This window comes from Cyprinus carpio, chromosome A6, assembly GCF_018340385.1.
Source record: "Cyprinus carpio isolate SPL01 chromosome A6, ASM1834038v1, whole genome shotgun sequence".
Classification (NCBI taxonomy): Eukaryota; Metazoa; Chordata; class Actinopteri; order Cypriniformes; family Cyprinidae; genus Cyprinus; species Cyprinus carpio.
Window position 1 is genome coordinate 29242711 of NC_056577.1, and position 15034 is coordinate 29257744.

The 15034-nt window shown below is 33.7% G+C and overlaps 1 protein-coding gene across 5 annotated transcripts in view; it reads right to left on the minus strand.

Moving 5' to 3' along the window:
* Positions 1–15034, minus strand: part of LOC109091128 (receptor-type tyrosine-protein phosphatase T-like) — a 236531-nt gene that overhangs the window by 65277 nt on the left and 156220 nt on the right. For 2 of the 5 annotated variants that reach the window (XM_042758907.1, XM_042758906.1), the window contains exons 13-15: positions 12881–12917; positions 10421–10477; positions 5021–5156 (exon numbers count right to left, since the gene is read on the minus strand). In XM_042758907.1, the coding sequence (XP_042614841.1) occupies positions 5021–5156; positions 10421–10477; positions 12881–12917 (230 nt within the window). The remainder of the gene's footprint in view (positions 1–5020; positions 5157–10420; positions 10478–12880; positions 12918–15034) is intronic. The other 3 variants (XM_042758910.1, XM_042758909.1, XM_042758908.1) reach the window with 2 other exon arrangements.

A 15034-nucleotide genomic window follows, 5' to 3' on the forward strand; every position in this document is an offset into this window, starting at 1 on the left:
GTAGCCCAGAGGAGGAGAAATAAAAGACAGGGTATGAGTCTAGAGGTTAAGTAACACACTCTCTCTCTCTTACACACACACATAAACAACACATTTTCATACTTCACAGCATATAATACAGCATCTGAAGGTTTTCTGTGTGGTAGGCCAAACTGTGAGTGTATATACTGTGCTGCATGCAACTCATTGAGCTTTGACTCTAGCTGAAATGGAGAAGCTCGAGTGAGCGGGTGAGTGCTGAGATGGAAATGTTATATTGTCCCATGTCTCAGAACATTATACATCAGTCTACATTTTGAGCTGCGTTATTTACCTTAAAAAACACTACCGTCAGTATACATCTGACATTACCATGTGAGGTTAGTTTTGAACTCTCAAGAACATTTTTGGGTCACATTTCACTCTAAAATTATAAGAAAGAAATAATGACCATTCAAAGCCACTAAGATTTTTATTCTTTTATTTAAGATGACAATTAAGCACATTTTCCACCCAAAATTCCCATTACTGCAGCATCTAATTTTAGTTATGTTAATGTGAAGAAAAATGTTAATACTGTATATAAATATACATAAAAAAAAAAAAAAAAATCATTTTAAAGTATACATCATGGTCAATAGTAGTGTGCTAATGTATGCTGAATTTAATTTTGAAAATCATTGTATTGCAGTATTGTGTATTAAAGTGCAATGATAATCACAACTGAGAATAATGAGAATTATCTAGACATGTTACAGTAATGAGAATTTGAGGGGAAAATATTTTTAAAATGAAAATACTTAAATTTGGGGTTTAAATGTGACCTAGACATGCTCTTGACAGTTTTTCTGAGACAAAACACAAGTTTTATGGAAAAATATGGTCTGTTGCATATAAAAGGCAGCATACAGAAATGTGAAACAACACATTAGACTTTATGGAGTCCTATCACCAACTCATGATCATTTCAGGTCGAGTACAGTGTTTAGGTATCCAAAGTGAACAGCACCAGTCAAATCTCCTGTGATTCAATGCTAGAAGAAGGCCACAATTCCACTTTTATCCATTATTAATTACAATCTATCGTAAGCTTGGTCAAAGATGCCTGAGGGGACATTTTACTACCAAGAAGTAAAACATCAATTTGCCATTAGACTCAGCCTGTCCACTCCATTCGTCCTTGTATTATTAGTTTAAAAATGAAGTCCATCTCTCCTGCCTTTAAAAAAACATGCTTTACACAAGCTCTGAGAGATAAAAAAGCATAGCTTATGAGCTTGCGAGCATTTTTGATGTCACAGAAATAATTCATGGTGACCGAAAGACATGTAAAATGCTGCAATTCATCATCGCCTGACTTAAGTGCTGGTGTTAGTGGCTTAAATATGAATGATCAAAAGAAGTTGAGGGATAAGCAATTTTGTCTTTTCTTGTGAACACAGAATGTGTTAGTGTAACTAGAGTGCAGACATCTACAATCATCACAAATTGAATTCCTGAGTCCTCTGATGCTTAAAATGTACAATTCTAGTGCCCTGGAGTCTGTTCAAAACCTTATTGAGCTGCTTCCCCAAACAGCTGAATATTTACTCAAAATTCAACATAACATAGTTGAAAACAGAAAATGTGCACTGCCTGTGTGTATTGATATGGCTGACCTTTCAAACAGAAAATTGGACATAGATAACATTGTGTTAGTCACAAATTAAACAAATACCCAGCATCAGGATTGTGTGCCATTATGGATTGAATTGAGAATGCCTTTAAAATTCTAATTCAACTACGAAATTTAATTAAGGTGGATAACAGGATGCAGAATTGCAATTTGAATGCAAAAAATAAAAATAAAAAATGATTTGAAATACAATAAATATCATTTATTTCTTAAATTATTTTATTATTTACTATATTTAAAAATGTAACTCATTTTTAACCACAAAAGCTTTTTATTGAAATAAAATGCAAATTATTTAATTATTTGTATTATTTATTAAATTTTTGTCAAGATAAAAATATAATATTGTTTTGACTAAACCTTGTTTGAAAGATTTAATTTTTTTTTAAATGCCTTGAAGTTTGAAGGTTCATAAGCCTTGCAATAATTAAACAATAGAGAACAATAGATAAAATGAACAACAGATGGCCAATTCAATTCAAATTCACATTCATGAACTGAAAATTTAAATCTGAATTTTGCACAACATTGCACGATATAGGCTTTCACTAGTACAGAAAGGTACAACTACAAAAGTTACTAAAAATATTTCATCCAATATGTGCATGCAGTTTGTATTTTTGTGTTTCTTTAGTTTGGATTTGCTAACTCAGCAACACATAAACTCTAGATTACTGTCTTAAAAGGTAGCTGCCTATATAGATAGCAGACAGTGAAGCAGCTCAGGTTTTCAAACCAACCACAATCTGAGCTATTTGTGTGAATCCAGACTTGAGGAACTCTTGTATTTGCATATAACTTCTGCCGCTATGACTCCTACACATCAGAAAAAAGACAAAAAAGCACAAGCTATTATTGTAATATTCAAGCCTCAAATTTCTGCCTTATGAATAGCAGAAGTGCCTTTCCTTCATCGAATGCTGAAGATGAACACCTACTAAGGTCATTCATGGCTAACCTTTTGATTCCCGCTCTTTTAATAGCGAGATCTCTCATTAAGTTTCAGTGACGCTTTAACAATGGTGCTGTCAAGCTCTCCTTTACAATCCATGGTAATTAGAGCTTATTGATTTAGCTGGTGGTTTTAACCACTATTGCAATGTGCCGTTCACTCTAAGGTCCCAGTTATCATCTATGCCCTTGTGAACAATAAAACGTGTTAAAAAACAAGTGAAAAACTCCTTTAGGTTAATATGCATTAAGACGTGGTCAACTTCATCAGCTATTTGAGGAAAGCAGCATGAGTGCAAACTAATTTTGTAATGAAAAACACGAATAGCATTTCACAGCAGTGGGGTTCAAGTGTGATTATAGTTATTCACTATTGTCCTTCTAATGTTACACAATGTGCAAATTAGTAAATGTTTTTCAAGGAATTTCAATCAGTTCTTAAAGTAGTAATCCATGTTTTTTGGATGTTAAAATACTTTCTCCTGTCATGGTTTAATATGCAGAGAGTGCATATAAAAAACAACAACAACAGCAACAACACACACACACACACACACACACTGAAAATGATTGCATCCCCTGATGGTATATTTCATTTTAGCACTTAAATGAATTATGCAAATGAGGTAATTGTGCAATGACAGTTTCTCATCTTGTAGGCTGGTTCTGAGTGCTTGGTTTTTGAGGATGCAGCAGACTCTCCCATTCTGTCATACTTTACTAGGACTTACAACATCAGTATATACACTTACATTGGCTTTTTGAATTGCAGAAAGTGTGCTTAACTACAGCACGTGTCTGGATATGTGCCTAGCTTTAATGCTCTTCTCCATCATTTGATGAATTACTGCTGTCATGACCACTAGAAAATCTACATAAACATTTTATAATAAAATTCTGTTTACCTCCAGGTTTTTTGTGGTCAATAAAATCACGTTAATTATATCAGACAAATAGACCCAATGTTTGTGAAGCACCTCTGCATACAGCAGAAAACAGTTGTACTTGTAAAAAAATCTTGTGACTTACTTCCTCAAACTAATATATGATTTGAATGTAGCATACTGTATTTAGTATGGCAACTGGCCCATATAATGCCCATAATAATGATATATTATAAATAATTCACTAATTATAAATAAACCACACACAATAATTGACAATATTTTGATTTTTTTTTTAAAATAAAAAAAATAAAATAAAAAAAAAACAGAAATGGTTTATTTAATACCTATAAGGCCAATATAATGATATATATTATAATTTATTCAATTTAATAATGCAAAATGAGACATACATAAACCTATTTCATAAAATATTTGCAAATAATTCTCAATAAAATAAACAGCAATAATTTATTATAAAATCTCTGTAAGGCTAATATAATGGCAATATATATAATATAAATAATTCAATTTAATAATGAAAAATGAGACAAGCATAAATTTTTCACACAATATTTGATGAAAATTCACTACAATTCTTTAAAACCAATAATTTTTTTATATCTATATGGACAAAAAAATCCCAATATATTTTATAAAAAAAAAAAAATATTGTTAAATTAGGCATGCATAAGAAAAATCTGAAATTAAATTATCTTATTTCACACATTTAGTAAAAATTCAATTAAATATTTTTAAAAACAGAAATAGCCTATCTATATATTTGGACAAGACTGCAGATAGATTTTGTAACTGACAAAAGGGAACTACCACTTAGACAAGTACAGAGATTATGGCTGATATATCGTTCTGTCACCGATAGGATATTTTCATCCTCATCCCATCTACCACAAACTCTAGTTTGGACTTCAATTTAAGGCAGTGGTTCCCAAACCTGTCCTGGAGGACCCCCTGCCCTGCACATTTTGTATGTCTCCCTAATCATGTCACCCCATTTAGTTCTTGCAGTCTCTTCTAACGAGTGATGAGTGAAATCAGGTGTGTTAGATAAGGGCGACATACAAAAGATGCAGGGCAGGGGGGCCTCCAGGACAGGTTTGGGAAGCACTGATTTAAGGGGTTCAAGCATTAAATAGCAGGTCAGACAAACACGCTTATAATTCATGCCTAAACTGTTCCACAGACAGACACTAGAGCAAAGACCTACGAGGCACGAGAGCAGGGTGTGTGAGTGTCGTGTGCGGCAGGGACGACAGAGACACTATGGGAAGAGGTGGCCTCTTTTAAGGCACAATGACATAAGGGGGTGTGTTGGGGGGTGGGCAGTAAAGTTGGTGAGAGGAAGTGATTTAATGAAAGAAAGCCAGTGTGCATGTTTCACTAGAAGACACAAAAGCTGATTATGTCAAAAGCAGTGCTAACACGCTCAAATTCCTTTGTAAAGAACTGCATATACATAAAATTAATTGTAAAATTAAGCTAAAAATGTGTGTGCTTGTGTAAGCAGTACCTCCGTTTGAAGGTGAGAAGAACGCCCAGGAGAATGATGACAAACATGAGGATTCCCGCAATGACGCCTGCCATCTTTACAGTGCTGTCCACCTGTTTTTCAGGCTCTATGTCATTGGAATTCTGGGTAGATGCACCTTTAAGGCAACAAGTACATCACAAAGAGAGAAAGGGCCTTTAACTAAGACAAGATCTGTTGAGAAACACTCTACAGTGACACACACACAAAACAAACAAACACAAGAATCAAATGAAAACACAAACAGGAAGTACACACAAGCATATCTCACGTTCACACACTTACATACAGTACATACAACCAGTCCATAGACAGAAAACGGAATGTATTCCAAAGCACACACACATTCAAAATCAAATTAATTAAATGCATTTAAATTCAGACAAAACAAATGCACAAGTGACACTGATCATTACTGTATGGCGGGTTTATGGCAAAGGGGAATCGTTTATTGAATGGTATTAATTAACAGGCAAAAAAAAAAAAAAACCTTAAGGAGCTTTTTCAAATACTGGATCACTGTGGTGAAATATAAAACACTTTAGGGCATTTGGATTCTGGGTTAGAGAATGCAAAAACAAAAAACATAAGACGATTCAACGCAAGAAATGCAGGCATGAAATATGGATACAAGAAACAAAAAGAGGATGAAGGCAGAGAAGGAGGGTTGAGATTCATGCAGATGTATATGTGTCTTTTTGCATACTCGCATGCACGGCATCTTGCAGGATGTTTTGTTGACAATATATTGTTATTGTAATATCTGTATAAAATCTGTACAACCATGCATGACTTTTAGAAAATACTGTTCAGATTAGCGTGGCTCCACACCAAACGGCTCATCTACTTTCATCAGGCATGTAATTCTACTGTGAAATTGCCATTATTGCTATGAAAGACATCAGCTGTTCACTGTTGCCATGTTTAACTGTTGAAAAGATCATAATCATCTTTACATTTTATTCTCAAAGCCTGAACTATTATATTAACAAATTTAATTCACCATGTTATAATGTACAGTACATCAATCTTAATACGAAGAAAAAAGGTTGCTTAGACTTCAAAAAACATATAGATATAAATAAATGGTTGCATAATATAGCTACAGATACACAAACCTTAGGAAAGCATGTAATCCCTGTGTTGAATGATTATATTTACCTCCACTTTGCCTTTAAGAGTATTTTTTAACCTGCCAGTGTGACATCTTTAACAACAATCACTTACATATTAACACATTGATCTCTCTATGTGGGTGGTTTGCCTTCATGTAAGCTCAAAAATTTGACTTAGTATTTCCCTCAAACCGCACAGTTCTTTTGAGCATGTGCAGATTAAACATTCAACATTAAATGTATATACATTTCTGGAACTGTATGTTGTAGAACTAATCCTTCACAAAAAAGCTGTATTTTTGTCTTGTTTTTAGTACTAAAAATGTGTGTGTGTGTGTGTATATATATATATATATATATATATATATATATATATATATATATATATATATATATATATATATATATATATATATATACAGGTATACAGTACATACACTCTTTTATCAATAGAGTAAAAACTCATTGCTCAAAAAAAAAAAACTATGCATACGCACTGACAGCGATTTCCAACGACATCACTGATCAGACGTCATTCATTTCTAATGGGTTTGCAATCTAAGGTGACATAAGCAAACCCCTTAAACACATCTAAGACTGGACTTTGAAAACATTCACAACTTTTGTTTCTTTTGACCTTTGAAAAGAACACTGAGCCAATCTCTGCTAACCTTGCTAGTTTTTGGAATGTTTTCCAGTCAAACACATTTTGGCTCCATCTACAGCTGTCAGAAGGTGAAGGGAGCGCTATGGATGGTCTATGCGGATGGACTATGTGTTCTCCTTTGACTCTATCAATGTCCTCCAGTCTGCTCTGATCTGATTGGGTTCAACAGTTCATGGTTAACACACACCATAATACACACGTACACCATGATGGGGTTCTTTCAGTCTATTCTCTGATATCATTCTTCCAGCCAGCACTATCTTCACGATAATACAACAATATTAATCTTGACCAACCAACTGACTCATTTTACTGACCCTTCAGGACACAAAATCACTTCTCATTGAGTTCTATAATGGCAGCATACACCTAAAATTACGATTTTTTAACATGTGCATTTAAAATTTACTGGTAAAAATGATCAATTTATATCTGTGTCTAATAAAATGCCCTCTGGAAAGAAAATGTCCCATCTGACCAGCAATAGTAAAACATGGTTTTGGTGATTTGTCTTTAAGACTATTTGATATACAGAGAAAAATTATTTTTTTTTATTTTATTTATTTTATTATTTTATTTTATATATATATATATATATATATATATATATATATAAATGGTTCCATGAAGAACCTTTAACAACCACGGAACCTTTCCAATCCACAAAGCTCTTTATAGTTAAAAAAAGGTTCCTCAGATTATAGAAATATTTTTCACACTAAGAAAATAATGGTTCACTGGTGAAATGTTCACTAAAATGTTTAACATTTCAGGAAAAAAAATTTCAAGGTTTTTCCAGGGGAAGTGCATAATTTCAGAAACTCTAGCATCTTCAAGCAAAATTGTAAGATGATGTTTTCCAACACATTGCCACAATGTATAAGATTGCCAATACAATAAAGAAACTACAGCTTTAATAGTGATTTTAAAACAGTTAATTTCATACATACCACCCACAACCTTGTAAAGTGGCTAAGAAATGATTCGAAGTGCTTGTATGTGTAAAATTTTGACAATAATATGGGTTCAAATGACTCTTACACTCATATGAATCATAAGGATCTTAGCAATCATAGAGCAATGCTCCTTTAAGGTCTGTGCTATTTTTTATGTACCATAAAAAATTATGTACCATAAAAAATTATGTAAAATATTGAAAACGATTCTGCCCTTGATTAGAAGTACTTTACATTTCCCTTCACCCACGAGCCCTGCTTGTATGCCCAATAAAATATGCAAGTATGCAAATCCTTTTATTTTGAGGGGGTAAAATTGAGTGTCAAAGAGGAATTATTATTAAAGCCCATGATATTAAAAATTAATCTCTATATACAGGGGGCGTTAGAGTGGGTGAGTTTTGCCATTTTAATTGCCAGCATTTTGCGATACTTTTCAGTTCTGTTAGCATGTGAAAAGGTACTTTTGTATTACTTTATTTAAAGCAGGTCTGTAGGCCGAGGGATTATGCAAAGGTTTATGTGGATGCATATTGCTGCTGACATCTCTATTGCCATTGTTTGGCAGTCGACAGGATTACAGATGCATCGTTGGATGCATCTAACAGGATTAAAATCTCAAATGGACTGGGATTGAGACCAGGCAGTCATGTAAGCAACCCATGATGCTAAATACCAAATACAGAGAGGTTAATGGGTGGATTCTAAATACATTTAGTTTAAAATCCCTTTTGTTTCTAATTCACAAGTGTATTTGGGTTTATATTTAAGCATTGTTGGTCTTGAGCATTTTGCTAAAGTCCAGATGGGAGCATTGAGAAACAAAGGTATTTGTGTAAACTGACAATTGATTTCAAGCTCAAAGTGAACATGCATAATGCATGATGTCTTTTGTTTGTTTCTTTTGCTTGTTGGAACTGCTGGGATAGTGCAGCAAACACAACTAGGTTTTGCTTTTTATTGCATAGTGAATTTTACTGGCCACAAAAAGTGTCTGGTAAAGCCACACCTAAAAAATTTCATTGCAATTTCATTGCATAGAATGAAAATATCACAGAATATCAATCCAAGTTACACCTGCAATTAAATAATGTTATTTATTAATGCATTTTTTTTAAGTATGGTATAAAAGTTAATTTAAAACCCAACAAACTTCTTTAATATAAACACCACTTGCTTTAATATGCTAACTAGTGCTATGACATTCATGTATATTCAAGTTTCAAGTGTCTAATTACTTTTGGGGGGCACTGTACACTCAAATTTAACTATCAAAATATAATTATGAGCCTTGCATGTCAAAATATGTATTTAAAACGTAAATTGACGACAGCTTTAATCTGCTTAATTCAGACGATTAGGCACTGTAACGGTTCACTAGCTGACTAAAAGTCGGCTATCTCCTGTGCAATGCAGATATCCAGCTAGACCCTATAGAAATGTAAGATATTTTAATGCAAGCAATTTGTCATTTCAGTCAGGGCAATTGAACATATTGTATATGACTGTAGAGTGAAATAGAAAAGCTGACACCTGTGTGTGTGCACATGTGTTAGAGCTTGACATCTGATTTGAACAGCAAAATCCTTCAATATACAAAACTAATATTAGGAATAAATGAAGAATAATATGAAAACACAATACAAATATAACAGATAAATATACTCAATACTTCCTAACACAGACACATTGTATATGTGCACAGGAATACATATCTAGAATAGTAAATACACACAAACATACACATGCTGACACACTCACATGTGCAGCCACACACACACACACACACACACAAACACAAACACACACACACACACACACACACACACAAAGGTTAGGCTGGCAGGTTCAGAGTGTATGACTAGGGTCATGTTAGGTGAAGCGGTCACTTGCACATGTAAGGGGTGGAGTGTTGTAGGTAAGGCAACATATATCACTTTATGCTCACATTTTGCTCAGAAACATATTAAGCTCTACAGTAAAAAGAATGTTAGGCATATCCAGACATTTAAATAATGTTCTGAGTGAAACAAAAATAGATTAATTTACTCCAGAACAAAAGCAGGGCTGGGTTATAGAGCTAAAGTTAAATAAAAAATAAATTAATTAAATGTATCAATAATTTATTTATTATATACTGTATACCATTAGATATAACATTTTCATAAATAAGAAGTACATAAGGACTGTTTTGAATTAACAACAGATCATTTAAAGCAAGATTATGTAATTTCTAAGTAGGCAATTTTCTTTAAAAGGAGGATAATTGATATTCATTATGGATTCCGTTTTTCAGAGCATAACAAGGTCATGAGCAAAACTATCATAGAGAGGGGATAACTGTTGTTTTAAAACATGAAATATTAATAATAATAAGATCATTTAAAACATGTGGGCAGCACTGTACATTCTCAGGGTCCCAAATTACAATAATGTCAATGGAGTCAATGAGAACCAGCTAGACTTTTTAGTGAATCAGACATGCAAAAAATGCATTAAGATGCCGATGGAAAATAAAGGAACAAGGTCTGAAAAAAAAAAAAATAATAATAAATAAAAAGTAGAGGAAACAACAGCAGAAGAAATGTGGAAGGGAGGAAAGAAGAAAGAAGAAAGAAAAGTTTGACTATGGAATAATATTCACCTTCACTGGGAATGACAAGTATGTAGGGCGTGGTATTTTGTCCCCTACCTATTACCACTAACACAAGGTTTTACGTTCCAGGCCGGCATGCATGAGAGAAAACAAGGAAAGAAAAAAATAGTCTAAAGAATTATGCTTTCAACTCAATCATCTGAGCTTCCTTCGAGTGAGTAACATTTGGCTGGAAAGGAAACTGAAATGTGTAGGATACAACAGGTAGGCTATTTCACACGGGAAAATTCATATTACTGCAGAATCATGTAGTGGAACTGACAGAGTAAGCATAAGAGTTACAGAAAATTTTATAAATAGATGTTTTTATATGAATGCAAATATTTTACAAGTTGAGGCCTTATGTGTCTTTGAAAAAATTCTACAATTGTATAAAAACGGAAAAAAATACAGGGGGGAATGCACTAAGACTGAATTGTGTCTGCTGTTGTTTATTTGCATTTGCAATGTTTTATCAACTGGTTCAATAAAGGAATTATGCAAATTAGGTAACTATGCTAATGAGACTACAAAATGTGTGCTGAATTCAAAATTGCATGTAACAATTCCCCAGCTTGCATGCTGGTTCTGAGTGCTAGGATGTGGAGGATGCAGCATAATTCTGTATTTTGACATTCTTAACTGATATGATAAAGTTGTACCACTGCAATCCAAACACCTGAAAGGAATAGTTCACCCCGAAATTTGCTGAAAATCTATTTACCCTTGGACCATCCAAGATGTATACAAGCTTGTTTTGTCATACAAACAGATTTGGAGAAATTTCCATCAATTAACACCTTGCGAAGTGAAAAGCTGTGTGTTTGTAAAAAAAAAAAACAAATTCATCATTAAGGCGGTTGCATCCATCACTTCTGGACAAAATACAAAAGCAATATTATGGAGAGAGGAAACAATGATTTGATGCTAAAATCATCTTCATGACGGATTTGTTTCTTACAAACATGCAGCTTTTTGCTTCACAAGATGTTGATTGATGGACTGGAGTGGTGTGGATTATTGTGATGTTTTCTCAGCTGTTTAGACTCTCATTCACTGCAGAGGATCCATTGCTGATCAAGGGATGTAATGCCACATTTCTCTAAATCTTTTCCAACAAAAAAGTCATCTACATCTGCCGTTTAAATTTTCATTTTTGGTGAACTACTCCTTTAATCAGTTATTTAAAATAGAGAAAGTGCACTCCTTGATCACTAGAAAACGCAGGCAAACATAACTTAATTTTTCAGCACATAGTGCTGGGTTTCAAAAACAAAGCAAAACCTTAAATCAGTCTAATGCACATAGGAAGAAGACATGTTTGCTCTCAAATGAATGGCAATTACTTGATTTAAGGACAGTGCACTATTTCATTCTTATTAAACTAGATAGCAGGTGGTGAGTGAATAAGATGCTGGGTTTTTGCTTGAATACTGTGCGCAAAAGTCACACAACCGTTTAGTGAATTCACCCCGTAATTTAAACCTATTAAAAACATCCATGTTAAAAAGGCAAGGAAAGGTTGAAACTCTCAAATGTCTGCATCCAAGGCATCACAAGTGTAAAGCATGTCTTTCTAAAGCAGGAACACAAAAGTAATTGGTTTTTACAATCATAATAAGAACCCAACTGAGGACAGATCTATCTGGGATATGAAAGGAAAACAGGCCATGACCAAAAAAACAAGACAAAAAAAGCCTGACATGGAGCAAAATAAAATGAGTTCAGCAAAACAAACAAACAAACAGGTGTGTGCAGAAGCATTATTATTGAATAGGATGGAGAAAAAGCCAAAAGGAATGAAAGAAAACTGGAAAAGAGAGAATGGGGGAAAAAAAGATGAGTCTGTAGCTCTGCACAGCTGTAGTGTCTCTTTATCTGTGATGTCCATTAAATAATAGAAAGTCTCTTGAGATTGTTCTGGTCCTGAAAGTGATTATGTAAAGGGTCTTTTTACGGAGAGAAGGGGAAATGAAATGGAGCAAAAGAAACGGAACAGAATTGTTGGCCAGAGGCAGATAATCATGCAGGTAAAATAAAATGGGATTTCAGATTTCTCAATGAAACTGGGAGCACTAATCTCAGTCTGATGCAACTGAGCTTTGTCTGAATGTACAACTTAAATGAAAAGGCTTCGTCCATTTTTTTTGTACTTGATCATGTTTAGTGGGTTCCACTATAAAATCAAAGGTCTATTAAGAATACAGGGGAAATAAAATGTCTACTATTACATCTGCTTAATTCCAACCAAAACTTTATGTAATTGAATTTGATTGAGTGTGTTGGGTTACAGGGATTTAAATTAGACAGAACTATCCAAACATCAACCCAGCCAAAGAACTTTTCCAAAGCAAATCTCATCTAAATATACAAAGAAACAAGCAAATAAATAACAAAATAAATCAATAGTAATTAATAATAAAATGTTTCATTCATACAAGCTAAAAATAAGTGAAAAAATTCTCATACCTTTGGTAGCCAGTCGCACACAGTTGATTTTGGTTTCCTGGAAGAGGAGAGGAAAGTTTGTGTTTTAATTAAACGTCAAAACGAAACTGTATTGGGGAACATGGTTTTTGTCAAGCTACAGTGATCCTAGTAATTGCAACACAATGAAGTGCGGGTTATTTTCATCAGGAGGTGCATGACATTAAGACACAGTTAATTATATAACAACATTTCTAATGATAGTGAAGGATTCACAAATGCAGGGCTGAGGCCAAAACAGAGAGAAGCTTACATTATAGTTCAGTTTTCTCATGCATGTAAAGTCACCACAGCCAAGTTAAGTAAAGACATTTAAGGTCATAAACATATGACCTGATTTGATCCTTTAAAGAAATACTTCTGAGGGCATAACCCAGGAAGCCATGTTAATTTAGTCATATTAAACATTAATATGAATAAAACAGTTAATTTACAGCATAAAACATTGTTCTATTATATTCTATTCTATTCTATTCTATTCTATTCAAAAGCATTCATGGCTGTCTTTGGAATGCCAGTTATGATGATAAAAATCTCACTTGCATCCTCCGAATGGCACGTGTGGCATGACAGGTGTTAATTAGTTGGCAGATTATGGTGTGAAGTCTGCATGGAAGTTTAGAGCTCTGAGACAGGAAGCCAGATGCTACCATGTGTTTCTGTGAGCGTGTTTACAAGAGCCACTTGTTTTGATTAGATCTGCTGTCCTTGTGCACCTCATCTCCGCAGGCATGTAAACATTAATGCCTACACATCAAAGGGCCTTGAAAGGTTTTGCTAATTATTAGTATTTATTTATTATTTATTAGATATATTGTGTAGCAGCTGTATTATACATCTGAAAATGAGTCAGAAGTACATGTTGTAATCTCAGCATTGCCACAGGGGGCTCTGTAGCAAGTATTTTCTTCTGCACTCATTTTTCTCTTTTAAGTAAACTAATACTGTCATGGTAGAGCAACTGTTTCATGCTTTTATTCACATATAAACACACATACATAGAGGCATCACGCATAGTAAACACAGAACCTCAAATGCGTTCTCTGTTTATGTGTTGATCATTGCTTGGATCTAAATAAAAGCCTAAACTGATCCTGTTGTTATCATATAAAGCAATAATACCTCTTCACAAGACTTGGATCATATGGATTATGATCATATGGATCAAATGAATTTGTGTTTTGAAAATTAATTAGGTCTTATGGGTTTAGAATGACATGACCGTCATTCTAAACAAAATGTTCATTCTGTGTGGACTATCCCTTTAAGTTGCACTTGCAGTGCACTGTCTGAACATTCACACCTGTGTATGTGCACATGCCCAGAGTGTGCTTCTAAGCTAATAAGTGCAATACAAGTTGCATTAGATAAAATCATCTGCTGAATGACAGCCAGCTACTAAATAAACACCACAAATGTTCTCAAACACACTGCACATTTTTTGCTTTATTTTAGTACGACTCAACAGCACTTTGCTGTATTCTGCATAAATCATTCAAATTAATCTGCCAGCTGATTCTTTACAAGTTCAGAATGTTGCTACCCAGAGTCACAGACTAAACTAAACCCAGACAATGGCAAATACTTGGTTTTTGCTGTTTTTGTTTAATTAGATGTCATTATAAAAGTAATGCATTGGGATAAAAGTTGATGATACAGCTAGTATGTATTTGCCAAAATGTTGCCTTGCAGTCTTCTGGGTGGTTGCTAGGTGGTTATGCACTGGTCCAAGTCAAAAGACCCCTATTCTGACCCCTATATATGGCCCCAGCCGCTCCTTCAATGTAAGTCTATGGGATGCATAATATTTTTATATTTCAGTCTGACTAAAAAATATGTACATTATATAGCCTATATAATGTTATTCAATAATAACGTCAAATGCATCAATGCAATGGGTAATACTACATTACTGTTCAAAAGTTGGGGTGAGCAAGATTTTTTTTTATTATAAATAATTTATTTCCTTTTTTTCAGTAAGGATGCATTAAATTAATCATAAATGACAGTAAAGACATTTATAATGTTACAAAAGATTTATAATTCAAATTAATGCTGTTCTTTTGAACTTTCTATTCCTGACAGAATGATGAAACAAATTTTATATTGTTTCCACAAAAATAAGTTTTAATAATA